The sequence below is a fragment of the Nomascus leucogenys genome, chromosome 25 (assembly GCF_006542625.1).
Source record: "Nomascus leucogenys isolate Asia chromosome 25, Asia_NLE_v1, whole genome shotgun sequence".
NCBI classification, from domain to species: Eukaryota; Metazoa; Chordata; class Mammalia; order Primates; family Hylobatidae; genus Nomascus; species Nomascus leucogenys.
Window position 1 is genome coordinate 28,060,915 of NC_044405.1, and position 21,806 is coordinate 28,082,720.

General features: G+C 46.7%; 2 protein-coding genes across 5 annotated transcripts in view; one reads left to right on the forward strand and one right to left on the reverse strand.

The window, feature by feature from the left end:
• Positions 1-4,914: 4,914 nt before the first annotated feature.
• U2AF1 (U2 small nuclear RNA auxiliary factor 1) lies at positions 4,915-19,539 on the reverse strand. Of its 2 annotated transcripts, none has more exons than XM_030806050.1 (8): positions 19,390-19,539; positions 16,242-16,329; positions 12,404-12,470; positions 7,655-7,704; positions 7,405-7,503; positions 6,620-6,753; positions 6,436-6,528; positions 4,915-5,208 (listed from the first exon to the last, which is right to left on the reverse strand). In XM_030806050.1, the coding sequence occupies exons 1-8, from the start codon at positions 19,431-19,433 to the stop codon at positions 5,061-5,063; spliced, it is 723 nt and encodes a 240-aa protein (XP_030661910.1). In that variant the 5' UTR covers positions 19,434-19,539; the 3' UTR covers positions 4,915-5,060. The 2 variants fall into 2 exon arrangements, with proteins under 2 accessions (XP_030661910.1, XP_030661911.1); XM_030806051.1 differs by lacking the exon at positions 12,404-12,470 and adding an exon at positions 13,316-13,382.
• Positions 19,540-20,196: 657 nt separating this feature from the next.
• CRYAA (crystallin alpha A) overlaps positions 20,197-21,806 on the forward strand; it is a 59,946-nt gene continuing 58,336 nt past the window's right edge. For 2 of the 3 annotated variants that reach the window (XM_030806052.1, XM_030806055.1), the window contains exon 1: positions 20,197-20,348. The gene's annotated coding sequence lies outside the window, so the exon portion shown is untranslated. Of the gene's footprint in view, positions 20,349-21,748; positions 21,774-21,806 lie in introns of those variants that run through there. The other variant, XM_030806053.1, reaches the window with a different exon arrangement.

The following is a 21,806-nucleotide window of genomic DNA, read 5'->3' on the forward strand; positions in this document are numbered from 1 at the left end:
TTGCTGAATAGTGGTTTTTCTAAGCCCATCACTCCTCCATTTACCATTTGGCATTCCATTATCAGAGTTTTCCTTCCCCCTCATTTATTTATTCACTTAGTTATATCAGTGTGAGCCATAGGTCCTATTTTAAAACGAAAAAACTACACCTGATTACTGAAAGTGCACAAATGGCCAAGTGGGGTGGCTCACGCCTGTAATCCCAGCACTTTGGGAGGCCAAGGTGGGAGGACTACCTGAGGTCAGGAGTTTGAGATCAGCCTGGTCAACATAGCAAAACTCTGTCTCTAGTCTCCACTAAAAATACAAATATTGGCCGGCGCAATGGCCCACACCTGTAATCCCAGCACTTTGGGAAGCCAAGGCAGGTGGATCGCCTGAGGTCAGGAGATCGAGACCAGCCTGGCCAACATGGTGAAACCCCGTCTCTACTAAAAATACAAAAAAGAAAGAAAGAAAGAAAGAAAAAATACAGCTGGGTGTGGTGGCAGGCATCTGTAATCCCAGCTACTCGGGAGGCTGAAGCAGGAGAATCACCTGAACTTGGGAGGTGGAGGTTGCAGTGAGCTGAGATCACACCACTGCACTCCAGCCTGGGCAACAAGAGCGAAACTCCATCTCAAAAAAAAAAAAAAAAAAAAGAAAAAAGAAAAACACATCTCCCTGGCCCTCATCATTTTCTAGCCTCTGCCTCATTTCTGTGTCTGCCTGTTACATGAGAGGAGGCACTGCAGGAGCAGAGCCCCCGGGAGGGCCTGGCCGGCCACATTGTAATGGGAAGGAGCGCAGAGCCAGAGACGCAGGAATGCTGGTGTCCTGTGGACATGGTGGAAGAGCTTCCTTCTAATCACCTGTTTCCTCAAAGGAATAGGCCTGACAGCTGGTCAGCAGCAAGTGGACAGAGAGGCCGAGCTGATGGTTTTGTTGTTGTTACTTTTGTTCAGAGTATAACACGTATGAAGAAAGTGCACACGTCACGAGTGGACAGAGGATAAACCGCTACCCCACTGGGGTGCGAGCAGAGGGGAGAGGCCTGGGCCTGCACCATCCCCTGGTGGCCGGAAGGCTGGGCCCTCAGAACTGGAGGAGGTTGAAGGAGGAGGAGGAGGAAGAGGAAGGGAAGGAGGAGGAAGGGGAAGGGAAGGAGGAGGAAGAGGAAGGGAAGGAGGAGGGAGGAGAGGTGGGTAGCACTGAGGGCCCCTGCAAATTTCCATTCACTAATTTCCCAGGCCCCTGGCAGCACGGCTGTGCTTTCCTCTGGCTGTGGTGAGTGGCCCACGTGGCAGAGCAGGGGGAAGAGCGCTAGAGATGGTCGTGTGTGTTTACGAGATTCTCTCTCCCTGCCCAAGTCACGGCAGTGGCGGAAACTTACCCACCCTTTGGATTTGGGCTGAGCCCTGGTTTGCTTCACCCCTTGGGACACATAGCAGAAGGGAGTGTGCCTGTCTGCAGCTGAGACCTCAGGGACAGCGGCCCTGACCTCAACCTGCAGCCCGGGGCCCAGCCCTGCAGAGCCCGGCAGGGCAAGAACAAAATGCCCTTTGCTGGGAGCCACTGGGACTGGGGCTGTTTGCAGGCTGGGTTATGTGTGAGAGCGAAGTTTTGTCTGAGTGTGTTGGTGGGAGACGGCACAGAAGGGAGGCTGAGCTGCGTTTGTTTGCAGGGATCTGCGCTGGGCAGGGCGGGAAGGATGGGCAGCAGGCGGCAGGGACACTGAAAAGCTGGTGGGTCCATGGACAGGCAGCGTCACCGGAGAGAAAGAACTGCTGATGGAGAGTTCTAGAGTAAGGAGCTGGAGCATCTGAGGGGCTGAAGGGGCTGCTGCTATAGCAACAATGCCCTTTGGGTATGAGAGGCGGGGAGGATTTGGGTAGGACAGTGGCCAAGATCGTTCCGAGGGGAGGGTTCCGGAGCCCAGGCGTCCAGGAGGAGGTTGGATCTTTAATTTTTTTCAGTGGTGTTTTGGGATTTGGGGTCTCACACTTCTTTGGTTACATTTATTCCTTTTGACTTGAACGAGTCTGCTGGCCCAGGAATGCAGGCCGTCTGTGTCTCAGGTTGGCTACACGTCTTCCAGCAATGCTGTGTCATTTTCCAAGAGTAACGTGTGCACTCGCTCACTTTCACGCCATCTCTCCACTCTGCATTTGGGCAAGTAGAGTTCCTGCTCCCCGTTCTGCGTGTCTGCCCCACCCCCACACCCCCACATCCCACCTTCAGTTACTAATACTGTATCTTTTCTTTTTCTTTTTTTTTTTGAAACGGAGTCTCACCCTATCACCCAGGCCAGAGTGCTGTGGTGTGATATTGCCTCACTGCAACCTCCGCCTCCCGGGTTCAAGCGATTCTCCTGCCTCAGCCTCCCAAGTAGCTGGGATTATAGGCATGTGCCACCACGCCCAACTAATTTTGTATTTTTTAGTAGAGACGGGGTTTCTCCATGTTGGTCAGGCTGGTCTCGAATTCCCAACCTCAGGTGATCCACCCGCCTCAGCCTCCCGAAGTGCTGGGATTATAGGCGTGAGCCACCACACCCAGCCTGTATCTTTCATTTTTCTAGAGACAGAGTCTTGCTCTGTCTCCCAGGCTGGAGTGCAGTGGTGCATTCATGGTGCCCTGCAGCCTCGACCTCCTGGGCTCAAGTGATTCTCCTGCCTCAGCCTCCCAAGTAGCTGGGAGCACAGGTGTGAGCCACCACACCCGGCTATGGTTACTAATGCTATTGCTACTGACAATGACAACAACTGACTGTTATGCACTGACTGCGGATGTGCCAGGCCCTGCTCTGGGAACTTCACCTGTGTTACCTGACAGGATCTTCCTAACGCTGAAGGAGGGGCACCACCTGGCCATCCCTTTACAGAAGAGAAAGACAAGTGCGCAGGAACGGAGCAGAGCCGGGTAAGACCAGGTGGCGGGACTCCTGGGCCCACTCTTACCCATGGGACTTTGTGGTCCTCCCATAACGACAGTCAGTCCCAGTTTGAACCACGTGAAATTGCTGAAATGTAACCTTTTGACCCACAAAAAAATGGCAATTTCCTATGATTCAACTTTTTTTTTTTTTTTTTTGAGATGAGTCTCACTCTGTCGCCCAGGCTGGAGTGCAGTGGTGCAATCTTGGCTCACTGCAACCTCCGTCTCCCGGGTTCAAGCTATTCTCCTACCTCAGCCTCCCGAGTAGCTGGGATTACAGGTGCGTTCCACCGTGCCTGGCTAATTTTTATATTTTTAGTAGAGATGGGGTTTCGCCATGTTGGCCAGGCTGGTCTTTTTTTTTTTGGAGACGGAGTCTTGCTGTTACCCAGGCTGGAGTGCAGGGGCGTGATCTCGGCTCACTGCAAGCTCCACCTCCCAGGTTCACGCCATTCTCCTGCCTCAGCCTCCCGAATAGCTGGGACTACAGGCACCCGCCACCACACCCAGCTAATTTTTTGTATGTTTAATAGAGACGGGGTTTCACTGTGTTAGCCAGGATGGTCTTGATCTCCTGACCTCGTGATCCGCCCGCCTTGGCCTCCCAAAGTGCTGGGATTACAGGCATGAGCCATCGCGCCCGGCCTACCAGGCTGGTCTTGAACTCCTGACCTCAGGTGATCCACCCACCTCAGCCTCCCAAAGTGCTAGGATTATAGGTGTGAGCCGTCGTGCCCAGCTGATTCAACTTACTTTTATTTTTTTTTGAGATGCAATCTCACTCTGTCACCCGGGCTGGAGTGCAGTGGTGCCCACATCACCAAACACTGCCACTAACCCATCTAAAATTATCATCTGCCCACATCGCCAAACGCTGCCACTAACCCATCTAAAATTTCTGCCCACCACCCACATCGCCAAACGCTGCCACCAACCCGTCTAAAATTATCTGCCCACTACTATAATATACAAACCTATTTTTTTCTAAGAGACAAGGTCTCACTGTGTTGCCCAGGCTGGAGTGCAGTGGCATGATCATAGCTCACTTCAGCCTCCCAGGTCAATCGACAGCATCACCTTTTTGAACTTCATCACATGCAAATAGGCGTTCATGAGATACACTGGCCAAGTAGCATGTCCTGCCAATCTTCACTGGGTGTGTAGTTAGGGCCTAGCCACTCCCCTACTCCACCAGCGGGATCTGTCACTGAGCCCCCACGAGGAGCAGAGCAGGGCAGGAGAGCCTGGGTGACTCCCACCCAGAGCCGGGAGGTTTTTGAGGATGAGGTATGTGGACACCTGGGCATGGTTTGGGATGGCCTCGCTTGGAATGTTTTGGTCTTAGGAATGAAATGCTCAGCCCCCAGCACTGACTTGTGGCAGGAGCCCCACATTGGTCAGCTGGCTGTCACCACAGTCACACCACCAGCACGCGCCACCCGAGTAGCCTTGGGGAAAGTAACACCAGAGTGTCTAAAGACTAAAGGAGGATCTGCACCACAGGCTTCTGGTGTCTCCCACAGACACTGGCATAAGGAAACACAGACACAGACTACCGGCCCTCAGTGTGCCACGCAAGCATCCACGCTCCCTCCCACGCGCCTCCCAGGAAGGCATTGGGTTCTTGACACAAACTCGCAGGAACGAGAAGGTAACATGAGTCGGGCCCACCCACTGTGTCTCATCACAGGATCAGCCTTCTTCCCAACATCAGTGCAGTCTACAGTGTGTCTACTGATTACAGCTAAGCACTTCTTCACTAACCAGTTACAAAAGAAACCCCAAAAGGCTTTCCATGACAGCCTCGAGAAACTCTGGATTATTTAACATGTAGATCTCACCTGGTATGTGTTTTATTTCATGCCCTAAGATAAAAAATACCATTTCATTTATACTCAAAGTGGCAGATGGATATTAATCTTTACCTCCAAGATGACTAGCAGATTTACAAAGAAAAAGAAATTTAAAGAACTTCCACAAGAAATGTTACACCAAGAATACTGTTATCACTACAAATTTTATTCAGAAACCCATCTTTGTATGTTTTTTTTTTTGTTGTTTTTTAAAAAAAATTCCCCTTATGAACTGGTTTGGTCAATCAACTACAACACTTTCTAGCAGACATAAGGTAAAAATGGCATGGCTCAGAATCGCCCAGATCTTTCACGATCTCTCGACCGCCTCCTGTCACGCTCCCGTCCGCCGCCGCCTCCACCACCGCCACCGCCACCGCCACGACCACGGTCTCTAGACCGAGAACGACGCTCCCGGGATCGGGATCTTGATCTATGCCTGCAACCAAGGAAAAGAAACAAAACCGTGCCATCCAAACCAGAGTGTGCAGCACAGAACCACACCCACACTCTGCAACACCGAGCAGCTCCTCAAGCCAACGGCACTAATAAACACACTACAGAGACTACACTCCGTGACTGAGAGGCACCCTGATTTCAGGTGTTAAAAGCTTCAGGAGAAAAAAATGTGCAGCTTAGAAGTGACAGGTGTAATACCTTCCATCTTCTGTCTTCTTCTAGAACCAACTCAAACTATCACAGGAGATCATAATGAAAATGAGCTGGACACACACCATCTTCAACCCTCACTGACCCCACGCTTCAGGCGCTCATAGCTACTGTGTCCATCAGGCCGGTTTTTGGGCTGGGGAGAGCAGGCCTGTTTTTCTTTTATGCTTCTTGAATGCTGACAATAAAACAATCACCACCCATCGATTTCCTAGTCCATGTTTAACAGAAGAGGGATGAGAACCTGTCCCGACTCAGAACTCAAATCAGTTCGATTCTGATATCTTGATTTTCTCTGCTCTGTGACCTGACTGTCGGGCATTTAAATGTAGGATCAGAGAGATGTGACTGCTGGGCCTGATTCTGCCAGTGTCCCGAAGGGAGGATGCCACCGATCCCAAGACATAATGAAATGCCCTAAAACCAACAAACAAAACCAAAGACCCCAGTGGACATGTGAAATATGTAAAGCAAAAAGCTTGTCCAACCTGCGGCCCAACACAAATTCATCAACTTGCTTAAAACATGAGATTTTTTTTTGCAATTAAAAAAAAAGTTATCAGCTATCATTAGTGTATTTCATGTGTGGCCCAAGACAATTCTTCTTCCAATGTGTCCCAGGGAAGCCATCCCTGATCTAAAGGAGGTTACAACGTCTATTCTTCTTCTTCTTCATAGTATCTGGGGGAATAAACTGCACGCCCACTTTCTCCACAAGCTTCACGTCCGCGGCTGCCCAGCTAACCGCCCTCTTGCTTGATTACTAAGATCTGATCTCTACTTGAGAAGTTGGATAATGAAGTTACCTGTGTGCAGGTGAATATTCTTCTCCAAAGAGGACATTTGGATATTTAAAAATATGTACTATGTTCTAAGCACTGCCTTTTAAAAAACAGAAATGACACCTATGCCCCCAATTTTTTTTTTTTGGAAGGGGGGGCGGTTGTGAGGGGAGAAAGAAGCCACTTAGCTTAACAACGCGCACAGGAATACTCACTTCTTGCGACGGCGCCCATACAGCTCCCGCCGCAGCTCTCTGGAAATGGGCTTCAAATGCATGAAGTTGCAGAAGCCGCCTCGTGTGCATTCTCTGTGGGTGGGTTGGAAGGAGACACTTACTACCTCGTGTGCACACGGCCCCGGACTGTGCTCAGCCACGTCACTGGCCGCTCCTCACTCACCCCATCTCATACTGACGGCAGCAGGCTTCTCTGAAGTCCGTCACGGGTGACAGCTCGGCGTGGATCGGCTGTCCATTAAACCAACGGTTATTCAAGTCAATCACAGCCTTTTCCGCATCTTCCTCACGGCGAAACTGAAAAGACAAAAACAAAAGTGCTTGCCATCCACGCTTTAGTAACACTTTCTGAATCACCAATCCAAGTATGTATCAGAGAGAGATATACACACTCAAGTATAGTAAGGTGAAATAGCATTACAGGATAATTGAAAAATCCTTTATTTTCAATGAGATTAACTTCAAGATAGTCCAAGATTTTGCCAAATGTTGCTTTCATTTTCAAATTCAACTGGTTAAGGGAGCAAATATGGCTGTGTAGGCAAATAAAGTTTTATTCACTAAAAAAGAAAAAGAAACCAAACATGTGAGTAAACCTAACTTTTCCTTAGTCCAAACAGCTTCTAACCAACAGGTACTAAATATTCTACACTGAAATAACAATGACCGCGGTGTACGGTCTGTCCTTCAGTTCTGCTGGCTGGGCGCATGTGCAGGCTGGCCACCGCCACATACGACGCAGCCGGTAGGTGCCGAGCCAGTGCACCCGAGCCCGGCTGTGCGCCTGAGCATCCAGGATCTCAAGGTGCACAGCGGCAGGCACTCCATCCTCGCCTGTCGGCCTTGGCCCCGGCACACTAAGCGGCTGCACCACTGTCTCGCTCTCGCCTGTCGGCCTTGGCCCCGGCACACAAAGTGGCCACGCCGCCGTCTCGCCCTGGCTCCTACCTTGACGTACACGTTCCCCACCAGGTGGTCTCCCAGGTTGTCACAGACGTTCATCTCCTCTACTTCCCCATACTTCTCCTCCATTTCTGTAAAAACCTCCTGAAGGGAGATCACAGTGGTTTAAGACTGTTATACATTACAAAGTGTCATTAGATATAACTCATGTATGTTTATTAGCAGAGAAACATTTTAAATCCTTCCAAACAGATACAGATCAACAGGTCTATTAGTTACAGGTCAATTCTCTCACCTCAAAAAATTCATCATAGTGTTCCTGCATCTCAACATCGCTCACGGCACCTGGAAACAACAGAAATCTTGCTGGTTAGAACGTGTTAACTGAGTGAACTCTTGTGCTTAAACTCAAACTGCTACAGTAACACACACGAGATTATCTAGAGAAAAGCCTGTCAGAGCTGCACTCTGCAGGAGCACTCAGGAGACTGAGCCACATGGCTACTTGTGAATGGTGTCAAGTGTGGTGCGATTTTAAATGCCCCCATGACAGTCTCGATTCTGGCTACTAAGGTGTTAAAATCACAACCAGCTTTAATCAGCATCAAAAGGGCCACATTTTCAGAAACTGTGAGGAAAAAGTTGACTCTCAAACTACGAATTTTTTTTTTTACACCCACAAGATGCAGTCTTGCTCTGTCGCCCAGGCTGAAGTGCAGTGGCACCATCTCAGCTCACTGCAACCTCCACCTCCGGGGTTCAAGCGATTCTCCTGTCTCAGCCTCCAGAGTTGCTGGGACTACAGGCGCCCGCCACCAGGCCCGGCTAATTTTTTTTTTCTTTTAATTTTTAGTACAGACAGGGTTTCACCATGTTGGCAGGCTGGTCTTGAACTCCTGACCTCAAGTGATCTGCCTGCCTTGGCCTCCCAAAGTGCTGCGGTTACAGGCGTGAGACACCGCGCCTGGGCTCAAACTAAGAAATATTAAAATTTTCTTCCTTTTAAGATTTAGAGTAAAGGGCAAGTAAGCACACTGATGTCTTCCCCTCTTCTATAAGTTTAAAATGAAACCTGAAAGCAGGGTCAACAATTAAAACCTGATGTTCCTAACTAGTCTTTTACGGACTGCCAGCCATGGTATGCTCTCATATTCTTCTGATGTGATTAAAATCCAAGCAACCATGAAGATTCAGTAGGACAGTTCCCATGCAACGTTACAGTATTGTGGACGCCCTCAAATAAAGGGAATGGTACAATGTTTTGCTGATGAAAGCATTCTTTTTTTTCTTTTTTGAGACGGAGTCTCACTCTGTCGCCTAGGCTGGAGTGCAGTGGCGCGATCTCGGCTCACTGCAACCTCCGCTTCCTGGGTTCATGCGATTCTCTGCCTCAGCCTCCCGAGCAGCTGGGACTACAGGCGCCCACAACCACGCCCGGCTAATTTTTGTATTTTTAAGAGATGGGGTTTCACCATCTTGGCCAGACTAGTCTTGAACTCCTGACCTCGTGATCCACCTGCCTCGGCCTCCCAAAGTGCTGCGATTACAGACGTGAGCCACCGTGCCCGGCGCAAGCATTCTTAAGTTTTATATTCCCAAACTATTTTCATCAGTTTATTCTTCATAATTCACATGTATTAGGTAAAATCATGTCTGTTGCGTGGGAGATTTGGCAAATTTACACTCTATCCCCATCATCATTCTATCAAACTTAATTTTTTTTTTCTTTTGAGATGGAGTCTCTGTCCACTCCAGGCTGGAGAGCAGTGGCGCGATCTTGGCTCACTGCAACCTCCACTTCCTAGGTTCAAGCAATTCTCCTTCCTCAGCCTCCCAAGTAGGTGGGACTACAGGCGCGCACCACCATGCCTGGCTAATTTTTGTATTTTTAGTAGAGATGGGGTTTCACCATGTTGGCCAGGCTGGTCTCAAACTCCTGACCTCACGTGATCTGCTCACCTCAGCCTCCCAAAGTGCTGAGATTACAGGCATGAGCCACTGCGCCCGGCCCACTCTATCAAATTCTAGAGTTCTCTAAACCTGAGAAATCACAGAGCTGGTATATCAACAAACATGTTCAAATCAGCTAGATTAGGGGCTGGCAAAACCCTGACTGGTTTCCAGATTGGGCCGGCTGCCTTAGCCTGTGCACCCAACGTGGGCATCTGACTGCTGGCACACGGGTCTTTGAGCTTGCTCGAAACTCTCTTTATCTTTTTTTTTTTTTTTTTTGAGACGGAGTCTCACTGTCTCCAGGCTGGAGTGCAGTGGAGTGATCTTGGCTAATTTTTGCAGTTTTAGTAGAGACGGGGTTTCACCATGTTGGCCAGGATGGTCTCAATCTCTCAACCTCGTGATCCACTTGCCTCAGCTTCCCAAAGTGCTGGGATTACAGGCGTGAGCCACCGTGCCCGGCCCCCATTTTATCTTTAAAGATAAAAAATAACGTCTTATTTTCTAATTCTGAGAATGATTTAAGTTCACTTTCTAACCTATCTGGGGCTGTTTTAGTTATTTTTGAACTTCCAGGAATCTGCTTTCAAACCCAAATTTTATTAAGTGTAACTACTTGGACAGCCTGCCAATCATATCACAGGATATCCCAATTGAAAAGCTATTGGGAATGTACCTTCCTCCCCGAGTAGAAATCATGTTATAAACGGCCAAAGAAGCCTATGCCAAAGGGCAGATTTTAGTATTTCAAATTCACTTCCTTCCCACATCAGAAGAATGTGAAGAGGAGAAAAATATTCACATGTTCAAAGTTTCAGCAGCTTTGAGAAATGGTTTTGGGGTGATTATTTTAAATTATTGGCTATATTTATTCTGCTTAAAATGTTTCAATCAAAAGTGACTTGAAAGGCAGAGAATTGCATTAAGATGCAATTAAAAACTTATTTATGACTCAGCCTATGTTAAATACAACTGGGAAAATAAAGCAGTTTTCTTACAGAAATATCATTCTTAAATTGGGATTGATAGTTAACTTTAACCCACGCATTTGAAGCTTATTTTTCTACATACTAAAGGGTATGTTAAAAAGAGCCAGTAATTTTAGGTAATTGATTTCTTCCTAAAATGATGAATTAATTTCATCTAATTTGTACAATCTGGACCCCAGAATTGGAATATAACATAATTGCTAAACTTTTAGTTTGTAGCATATGCAAAACAAAAGTGCTGTGAACTGCAAATAAAGACACAATGAAAACTAATACAACATTCTATTGTCAGTCAATAAAGCATATACAGTCCCCAAATAAACGATCAGGGCAAAGAATTAATTACTGTTACTCAGTCATGTACTTCCATTCACTTTTATCCCAGGGCAGGGTTGTTAACAAAAATTATTTAATAAGTGCATATAGAAACATTTCCCTCCGCCTATTGATCTTATTTCCTTAAAAAACAAAAGAAAACAAACAAACAAACAAAAAAACAGGTATTTTAAACCAAGGGTTACCAAGTAAATCCTGCTACCATCCGACTCAGGGAAAGAAACCTCTACTATCAGGTCAGTATTAGCACTGAAAAGCATTTAGTGTCTTGGCAGGAAAAGTTGACAAGAAAATCTCATCCACACACAGAAATGCGCACCACTGTGTGCGAGGAAGCACAATCCCCAGGCCTCCCGGTGCGGGGCCAGCTCGAGAGGAGAATGCCCCCTGGGATCATCTACCCCATGTCGGTCACCCCATTAACTGAGGGGCTCTGGTTCAAGGGTGTACACAACTTAGGCTTGTGGATATCCAAGGGCACCTCAATTTTTACTGCTTTAAAACAGAATGGTGAATGGGAAGTGCCTATCTTTGGTTTGGACTTTTTAACAAGAGTCCAGGTGTTCATTTTAATTTATGCATAAATGACTAAATTCCAATGATTCTATAGTTGGATGGCTGTAAAAATCAAATTTTAGTTTTCTGAACTTTCCAATCATACTCATCTACGATATTTCCTTCTCTAAAAATTATCATTAAGTAAATATTCACAACCCAAATTTAGTATTTCCCAGTACAGGAAGAAATTGGCAGCATCTACTGAATGCCCAGTTTCGATCTATTTCTAAATGGAGCAAACCAATTCCATCTCCTAGAGCTGGAGACTGTATCCAGGCAGTGTGTGGACAGAACGGACAATCTTTTCTGCCAAGGGCCTATTTGAGTGGAGCACCCCCACACGGGTTAGACGGGTCGGCACGGGGCTGGTGGGTGAGGAACTCAGGGGTCAGTGCAAGCTGCAGACCCTCATTTGGGGAACGCTCTCAGAAAAATGCTCTCACAACTACAGGGTGCACTCCAAAATGGAGTTCAAGGAAAAAAGGCTAATGAGAAATAAAATCTGAAAAAATAACTTAAAAAGTTTGCTTTTTAAAATTCCAGAAAGTGAGAGAAACATTCAAATATTGTTGCTCTAAGAGGGAAGAATATGACTCGACATTTAATTCCAGTACATTCCCTCCAGGATGACGGCCAACGTAAAGGAAGAAGGGGCAGCAGCAGCTCCAGACTGGTTTTTTTTTTTTTTTTTTTTTTTGAGACGGAGTCTCACTCTGTCGCCCAGGCTGGAGTGCAGCGGCACGATCTCGGTTCACTGCAACCTCCACCTCCCGGGTTCAAGCGATTCTCTGCCTCAGCCTCCCTAGAAGCTGGGATTACAGGCATCTGCCACCACGCCCAGCTAATTTTGGTATTTTTAGTAGAGATGGGGTTTCACCATGTTGGCCAGATTGGTCTTGAACTCCTGACCTCATGATCCACCCGCCTCGGCCTCCCAAAGTGCTGGGATTACAGGCGTGAGCCACCGCGCCCGGCCCAGCTCCAGACTGTTTTAAAGGGCACCCTTTCCAGTTACTTTTTCCCTTTTTAACACACGGTGGGAGCTCAAATCTCCAACAGAGGTTTCCGTGGGGTCAGTGGGACGAAAGCTCCTTGCCACCTCTAGTGAAACGCGGTCCTTGACACTAGCACGGCAGACCAGATGGAGTGGACACTGAGCTCTGACACGCAAGCCCAGGGAACCGGGGAAGGAACTTGTATGAACTTACAGCGCAAACCGTCAGCAGACTGGGAAGAGTTTTGAGGGTTACGGTAAATGTTCAAGAGGGCAATGGTCTGAAATACAAAACGCAACAACTTTATATTATGGAAAATTAAAGGTAAACACTTAACCGGCTGCCTCTGGCAAGTGCTTCAGTTGAGATTCAGTGCTGAAAAGAGAGCAAGTTATTTTCTGGAGAAGCAGAGGCGTTTTCTCAGTTGGCGGCTGCCTTGAATCCCTAACACTGCGGTGTAACGGAGGTCTCATGATATGCCCATCTTGTACTTCTGCTTACAGAACGTGAAAACTCTCCTTTTCAAAATTCCAATTCAGGTAAAAGCACAAATAGTTTCCAGGCTAGCACCAAAATGTTCTTAGATGTGGCAGAAAATTTTTAATGAACTCGGAAAGAATAATGCTTACATAAACTGATGGAAAAAATTACTGTATTAGAGAAATACAATTGTTACATATCATGAAATCTCCACTTCCTGGAGGAAAAATTATAATGGTGAAATAAAACCCACACTTACTGGGCAACTTACCTTATCGATTCCTTAATATTCCTAAGAGTTTTAATTTTACACAAAGAACTTAATAAAGGCCAGGGGTTCAGTCACTGTAAAGACCAATGAACGGCTCAAAATGTTGAAATCCGTTTCACATGGACGGACCTGCTCTCATGACAAATGTCAATCAATGGAGGTGGCCGGGCCAGTGACCCTCCCTAGAAGGGAAAAGCCTCCTGAACGTGGCCAAGTATCAAGTTCTTGCTGTGTGCGCCAAGGAGTTCCAGCACCTTGTCCTGTTTGCAACAGCTCTATGTCAGCAGCTCAGAAGCCAACATTATTTGTCTCAATTAAGAGTGGGCTCTTTAACACCATTGTTTTAAAAAAATTTCTCCAACTGTGGGACTTACAGTGTGAGCCGTCAGCCGTCTGTGCACTGTTTTGGGGATTACGATAGATGTTTTGAATCAAGATGGTCTGCGGGGAAAAAAAAATAAAAAGGGGAATTCTACTGGCTGCTGTGCATATATTAGACAATTGCAAAGAGACAATTTGTTTGCAAATGGCTAAACGTTTGTTTTTTTCCCGCAAGTCAGACATTTGTCTTCTGAAGAGTACACCAAAACCATCATATTATGAAAACAGAGTTTGAGCAGTGACTTGGGTCAAGTCAGCCAGCAACCAAGAAGAAACTGTATTGTTTTGAGTAGTCCCACGTTTTCAATGTTAAAGTGTTTTAATGCAAGATAAATAGTAGAATACTAACATTTTCTTGTACTTCAAGCTAGCAGACACCAAGATGTGGAAAAATTCATGTTATAATCATATTCCTCACACAAGATAATTTTTCAAAACCAAATGTGTAACTCAGCTGTCTGCAGTACTTCAAGTTCTCTGGTCTCCTAGCAAAACAGGCACACCAAACAGGTTTGTCAACTGTCATGGACACCCGGCTCTGATTTACACTTTCTTGGTGGGATCTCTGTTTACATAATACAATAGCTTAAAACATTTGCTCTTTTCCGATCCTTCTTTTAAGGAAAAAAAATCCTTTTAGCCCTTGTGCTTTAAACTGGATCAGGCAGACTTGAAACCTTACACTGTACCGTTCTTCTTAAAATCAAGTTGTCTGAAAAAACAAACCATGTTTAAGTTAGTAGGCTAATATATTACATGAATCTTAATGTCCATATCACTGTAAGCAGCTTATAAAGAAACCCACCCTGAATTATGCTAGAGATTTACAAGCTAAAGCAATCACTCACATGATTTAGAAAAATAAATGTTTAGTCTTAACAATATCCATGTGAAGCAGTTTTGTAAATGGTCGTTTTACAAAACCAGCCAGCTCCATTTCTAGCTCTGTTTAAAGGGGAGTGGTTGTATGAAGAGTCCCTCAGTCAAAGGTGTGCAGCTGGGAAGCGCACCTAAGAGGGAGGTCTGACAAACTGTCCACACTGAACCACTCAGACCTGTATCAGGGCCCCGTCTCTTCCATAAGCCGTCAAGTACTGCCCTGAGTCAACTGAACTCAGGCCTGGGAGGCTTCCCAAAGCTGACTTGACTCAACTTTGAACTGAAATGACCGTAGCATGACAACCCTGATGAAAAGCTAAACTGAGCCCAATTATTCAACAGTAAAATTCCGTTGGTCTCACTCAGGTATTCTGGCAGTGGCTATTTAATGAAGGAAGCTTAACGTAAAGAGGCAATGCAGTCTAATGGGAAAGCCAAGGGTGGCTAGGATTGCCTAAAACCAACCAAAACAAACCCACACATCAAACTAGGATGCTTAAGCTGACACATACTACTGACCCCATCGAGCTCCAATGGGCTCTCCCCAGCACTGATCCGGAGTGCCTAAATTAACTTCACATTTCACATTCTCAGGTAATCTATGATCCAGAAAAACATGAAGAAAGTGCCTCCGGCCAGATTAAAGAAAACTTTTAGAATAGGGAACAGTTGATTTCTCTCAGCCCAACACTTGGGACACCCCCAAAATCAAAGAACTGGGTGGTCACTTAAGATGCTTGGTTATAGCACAATCCATGGCCACTGGTTTAGTTAGGGGAGACTCGGTTCATAAATCAAAACATTAAAGAAAAACAATTACAATACACAGAAAATTTAAAGCTAGTTCTCCAAGATTTTGAAATTTGTAAAAAGAAACACATGTTCAGAGCTATCAAAAGACAGACTGCTATTATACTAACCACTTGGTAATTAGCATAATGGAGGGAAAAGCCATCATCCTCTTCCCTTCTAAAAACACTGTGTGCTGTGGGGTTGTCCATGGGCTTCAACCGGAAAAAACCCATGTTTCCTTCTCCCAGCTCACTTATACCAAGTGGTAGATTTTCTTAAATGCTTACAGGAAAATGTATAGACAGATGTGAGCTCAAAGGCAGAGCCTGGCAGCTCCCAGGGGCATAATGGCTACTCAACAGCTCAGAGGCTGCACATTTAGACTTCAAGGATGGGTTGGAAGGAGTTCCCCAGCCCTCCATCTGGAAAGACTTGGGCACAGATTTTCAAATTTCAAATGTTCTCATCAACTTGGGCACAAGTTTTCTGCTCCGATTAGAGGTGCCTTCTCCCTTTAATCCATAAGTGGTACAAACCTTTGCCTTTTCTTCAATTAAGCAAAAATAAAACTATCAAAAATCACAACTTTTGATTGAACTGAACTCAGAGTGGATCTAAGCCCAAGATAATGGGCACTCCTCAATTATCCACAGACCCGCTATGAGCAATTTACGGCCCATTTTCTACCTTTCAGCTTAATTTTTCATGTTTCCATGACGTGATGCAACTCGCTGTTTCCTCAACTAGGGATGTGAAAGTGAGGACGCAGCCAGAGAAGCTCCAGCAGCATGATGGGCCTGGTGACAACCATGCTAGCTTGTAAGGTGGCTCCATCACCTCTACTGTCTGGAGACAGCAAAGAGCAGAAAGCCCACTCCGTGTCCACTGGTGCCTGGAAGAGGCTAAGCCAAGGCTGGCACGGCCACCCACTCTGGACTCATGTCTATCAGAGAGGGTAGGGAAGATGGCAGGGCAGCAAATATCAGGCACAGCCAACACACAAACATCAAAAACTGATTTTTAAAGTTTCTCTAATGATAAAAACAAGGAGTGGTGGTCTCAGACCTTCCACTGGAAGTGGTTCACCTGCCTCACTCTTATTTAAATAAAAGAACACACTTATGAACACAAATGGAAAATACAACTACTAGAGAAAAAATGACTTGCTTAATATGTAGAAATTAACTGTCTTTGAAAAGAATGTGAAGTTTTTATAATTTACATGGAAAAAAAAAAAGGCAAACAAACCTGGCTAAACGTCGGTTTATTGTGCAACCGAGAGCACCTGTCTCCATGACGACATGCTCCAATTTTGAAATAAAATGAACAGTTGACTCTGTAAGGGAAAATGAGAGCTGATTATTTTGCTGAGAAGATATCAAACACATGGAAATATGTCAGCAGCATGACATACACTATCAAATTACTTTTAACCTCACAGAAACATGACACAGGCTTTTTTCCGTGGTATTAAGCACCTCCTCTTGCTGTATTTTAGGACAACGTAACTTCAACTTCCCTTTCTTCAAACACACTACTTGTTCAGCAAAGACGGTTCTAACTCTAATCTGCCTCCTCCTCATTCAAACCCCCTCCACTTTCCTAACTGCACAGATGTTCTGTTTTTTTCTTAAATGGAGTATTACACTAGTCTAAAACTAAATGTAACTTAAACAGTATCTGTTCTCCAGTTCTCCACATTGAAGTTCTCTCTTGAAAACACCGGTGTGGTGAGGGTTAAGATCCCAACTCTGCTACCAGCTGCTTGGGCAAGTCACCCTAGCTCTCAGATGTCATCTGTAAATGATGACAATGCCAATGTGGCACTGTTCTGAGAGTCAGACAGAACGTATGTGTGCTTCACATATGGTGCTCACGAAGTGCTATCATTATCTAAGGAAAACAGAAAACGAAGTTCAGAGTCTCTCTAAACCCATGACACCAGACCAACAGGGAGTTTCAAAAAATAGGTCCTAAGTAAATCAGTTCTCCTGGTCTCAATACACTGAAAACAAACTATTAGGGGACTGACCAAACCCACCTTAGGAACCACCTTACGTCACCTTCTGTCTCTACTGCAAAACCCTCCCTTAATACTGTTCAAATACGCTGACAATCCAGATCCATATCCAATGGAACCAGCAATCATGCCTGTGTGCCAGCAATGTCAGGGAGGGAAGCTGATCTCTGATGAATTAGGACATCTTACTAGACAGACTCTATTCAAAATTCAATTTTTTTTTTTTTTACCAAGTGCCATTATGTTTTAAACAGTCAATCCAGAGTTAAGATTGAAGGGCCTCAACCTCAGTGAAATTTGATGGACATGAAGACTGACTAGCCACTGATTTATTATGAGGTAGCAATAAAGATGGGAAAGTCCGAATTTATCAGGAGAGGAAAGTGATTATATATATTTGCAAACTTATAGGTCTTGAGATTATTTAACTTGATTAGACAATAGCATATCTTTAGGAAGTCTTCTAAAAATAAAGAAAGCTTATTTAAAAACTACCTCAGAATGGGCAAGCCCTGGGCCTCAACAATTAATATTCAATTATTCCATACAATTAAACCACAGACAAGCTATTAGGAGATCCCTGAATCTAGAAAACATCTATAACTTCAAACATATAATAAGCTGAATATTTTTTAATTGGTAGAGATCTATATTTTATTCTTAGCTTAAATAACAATTAAAACAAAGTTAATATGAACCATCAGCTTCATTTTTTAGGAGTTGATCCTGTTTCCTGGAAGCTAAAACCCCACGTCTCCCTGAAAAGAAAACACAAGTAACCTAGATTAAATAATCAACTTTTCTGAATTAAAACCATGACCTTTATAGTATAGCCCAATAGACTAAACTGTGGTTGCTTATAGCAGAAATATAGGGAGATAGACTTTTACAAGACAGAAATCATGCCACATGCAAATATGAAAAGGCGAAATTAATGATGCCCCGATCCTACAAGTGTTAGTTCTTCACCCTAAACTCAGAAGAGCCTCTTGTTCCAGTAGAGCTGGTCTATTCATTCGCCAAGATCATACCGTGAGTTCCTTAGGGATAATATCCAAATTTTACCCATGTTTAAGTCTCCAGAAACTGACCTATAGTTGACCCACACTAAATGTTTCTGGAGTGACTATAACTGGTAGATTTTGGCTTAAAATTTTGCTAGAAATATAGCCTCCTCATCCAAACAACACAGGAGATTCTACCATGTGTGAAGAGGACATTTTACAAAATAGACTCCATCCTGGAAAAGAGAAACATTTTAAACAGCGTTTGAAAAAAGTGGCATTAAAAACATCTGTGACAAATTTAGGGGTTTATCACTGAAAACATAAAGTCATGTTAACTTTGTATGGCACTGAAGAATGCCAAGATAACTAAAGAGTAGATTAAGCCAGATGCTGAGTCTTTAGGTTTTCAAAGTAAGAATTATCCTTCAAACGTCTGAAAACATTCCATTTAGTCAAAACTACAGCCAACTCAATGGAAATTAGTACGTGCCAAGGTGGCAATTAAAGCTGAAATTAAATGTTTTGCTTTTAACCTAACGATTGATTAGGGAAGGCATGCAACCTTAAGGAAAAAATTAAAACATCTTTTTCCTTATATCAGAATTGTGTCTTCAAGAACAGTCACCGACTTACAAGTTTTCAACTTAGATGATGGGTTTATCGGGGTATTAAAGGCATTTTCGATTCATGATGGGTTTATCGGAACGCAATCCCATCGTAAATCGAGGAGCACCTGTATTTTAAGAGCGGATCACGTCTCTTGTGGTTAGATAGTTAATCCAGTAGTCTCCACCATACTTTTCCTTGTCATATCTCCTTATTGCCGGCCCAGTGGTCGCTTAAACAGGCAAGAGGCTGGCTAAGTGGATAAAACACCAACGCTCAGGACCCTAAGTTAGATAAGCGACTGAATACTGGCGAGGCTGATACCAGAGCTTGCTCGACAGGACATTCACAGCTGAAAGTTGGAGCAAACGTGTCCACATCGAAAAGGCCCGGATGCTCCAGGCAACTTTCAGCGCGGCTCGAGACGGCTTCCGGGACCCGGCGGCTCGGAGGCCCGGACGTCGGGCGATCAGCCAGTCCAGGCCCCAAGGCCGGAGAGAGCTCGGCCGCGGCGCCCCGAAAAGAGGCACCATTCATTCACCCCGCTCCATTTTTCCGCCGCGCGGCCCACGAGGCGGCGGCGGCGCGCGGCTCCGGAGGGCGCGCAAGGGGCCGGAAGGGCCGCCGCTCCTTCCCGCCGCGGGCCCCTCCCCCGCCGCCGCCGCCGCGCCGGCCCGCCTGGGCCTCCCCGGTCGCCCTCCCGCCGCCTCAGCCACCCTGTGCCCCGATCGCGCCCAACCCCCGGCGGGGGGCTCCCACTCACTTGTCTTTCTCGGTGCCGAAGATGGAGGCCAGATACTCCGCCATTTCCCACCCGCCGCCACCGCTGCCGTCGACACTTCTGCCGACGCCGCCGACCCTGCCGACGCCCGCGGGAGACGTCACCCGGACGCGACGACGCTTTTCCCCGCCCGGGCGTGGCAGCGCTACCCAATCAAGCGAGGTGCTGCCTGCGCGTGGGCGGGACGCATGCGCGTAGGGAGCACGTAGTGCGCGTAGGAGGCTCCGCCTTTTCGGTCCTGGGAACCCGCGCCCCCTGCCGGTGCCCTCCCCGCCCGGCCCTAGCTCTCTCACCTTCTCGCCCGCCGGGCGCTGGCCCTGCTGGATCCTGTGCGTCGGGGTCTGGGGGCTGGCAGTGCAGACCGAACCCGGGGCCGAGGGGCTTCTCCACAGAGCCGCCTGGGGCTCGGTGGGGGGCGCTCAGCTCGACCCCAGCTAAGGGAGCACTAGGAAGTGCGGGCGTCCCCTTCCCAGCACCCTTGCGGGGCGGGAACCGTCGACCTAAAAGAAAAAAAAAAAACTGAGGCAAACTTTTTTTTTTTTTTTTTTTTTTGAGACGGAGTCTCGCTCTGTCGCCCAGGCTGGAGTGCAGTGGCGCGATCTCGGCTCACTGCAAGCTCCGCCTGCCGGGTTCACGCCATTCTCCTGCCTCAGCCTCCCGAGTAGCTGGGACTACAGGCGCCCGCCACCACGCCCGGCTGATTTTTTGTATTTTTAGTAGAGACGGGGTTTCACCATGTTAGCCAGGATGGTCTCGATCTCCTGACCTCGTGATCCGCCCGCCTTAGCCTCCCAAAGTGCTGGGATTACAGGCGTGAGCCACCGCGCCCGGCCGGCAAACTTGATATAAGTAGAGAGGTTATTTGGGCCAAGTTTGAAGATTGTAACCCGGGAGCATAGCTTCAAGTTGCCCTGAACATATAGGATTTGCAACAGTGACAAGTGAGTCTATAAAGCTTAAGAGGGGGGCAGTTCTTAAATTGCTCACCAAGAATTTACATGAAAATAACAGAAGCTATTAATTGGCTGTACGTTGTTCTTTATATCATAATTCCAGGAAAGGAAGTTCATGGGTGAAGGCCGCGGGTCCGGAGCAATAGTGCCTTTAAACAATTGCCAGGCATGGCTGGGGACCGCTGAAGCCCCATAGACCTGTCTCTCAGGGCCGGATTAACCTCGCACGCCTCACATAGCTCGGACGCTCTGTGTAATTTTTCTTTTCTGACACCCCGGTCCGCTTCACCCTCCCTGAGCGCTTGCCAGGTGCGACCTCCCCGGGGCCCTGCACTCTTGCAGTTGCCTGGCCAAGGCCACCCGCAGGTGGAGCTGGAAGGCCAGTGACCTGCCTCTGGGATACCCTTTCAGTCTCCTCATGTCACAAGGCTGGAACCATTCCGTTGGAACGGTTCTATTCCTCTCTCCTGCGTTTTAACCCCATCAAGCAGCCATTTTCATCTGGTTTCCCACATTCATCAACTCACCTGCGATTTACCTAATTTCCAACGCAACTATCAACTCTGGTTAGGTAGAAGTCAGAGAGACGGGGCCTATTTCACTTACCTCCTCCACAAGATGAGCCCCAGACTGTGGGGCAGGACCATGGGATCCTCTTAGGTCGGCTACAGCTGAATGCTGAGCCCTAGTGTTTGGGCGGATTTGCGTGTTAGAATTGCATTTCTCTTGGCAACAGAGCATCTTCCTACCTGGGAAAGATGAGCAAACTGGAAACCTGTATTAGAAACAGTAGGGCCTCGGAGGTGTAAACCAAAAAGTATCTTGAGACAGGGCTCAATCAATTTAGAAGTTTATTTTGCCAAGGTTAAGGACAGTGCCTGGGAGGAAATAAAACACGGTATCACAGAAACAGTCTGCGGTCTCTGCCTTTCTCCAAAGATGACTTTGAGGGCTTTGGTATTTAAAGGGGAAAAGTGGGCTGGAGGCGAAAGCGGAACAGTGTGGTAATCCACACGTTGCAAGAGAAAAGAAGCAGGTCGGGAACAGTCGACTGTGTACAGCTCACTCCTCAGCAAATCAGCAGTTTACATAAGAGAAGCGGATGTTGAACCTTTTATCTGTAGCCGTCTGCTTAGGAACGAAAGGAAAGGCAGCTGCTTACATGACTCAGCTTTCAGCTCATTCTTTTCCTTTTGACAGAGTGAACTGGGGTCCTGAGTTTTGTGTTCCTTTCGCAGAGGTGAGGCCAGAGAAGTGACAAGACAGATGCCAGTCTAGCAGGTGGTCATGTCCAGAAAGTGCAGCCTCAGGACACGGTCTGGGAACAAAGACTGCTGGAGAGTTGGAAGCTGGCAAGAGGGTCTCAGCTGTGAAGTCCCTGGGGTGGGGGAGAAGTGGTCGGAGAAAGCAGAGGTAAGGTCTGTGCGTGGGAACTGAACTGAAATC

Bases quoted from the DNA above. Each gene is read 5' to 3' on its own strand.
- U2AF1 (XM_030806050.1), bottom strand. From the start codon at position 19,433: ATGGCGGAGTATCTGGCCTCCATCTTCGGCACCGAGAAAGACAA. The intron at 7,504-7,654 runs GTGAGAGAATTG...ATCTCCCTTCAG, and splicing joins ACTATGATGAATTTTTTGAG to GAGGTTTTTACAGAAATGGA. The intron at 6,754-7,404 runs GTAGGAGCCAGG...TTGTCTTTTCAG, and splicing joins TGGGGAACGTGTACGTCAAG to TTTCGCCGTGAGGAAGATGC.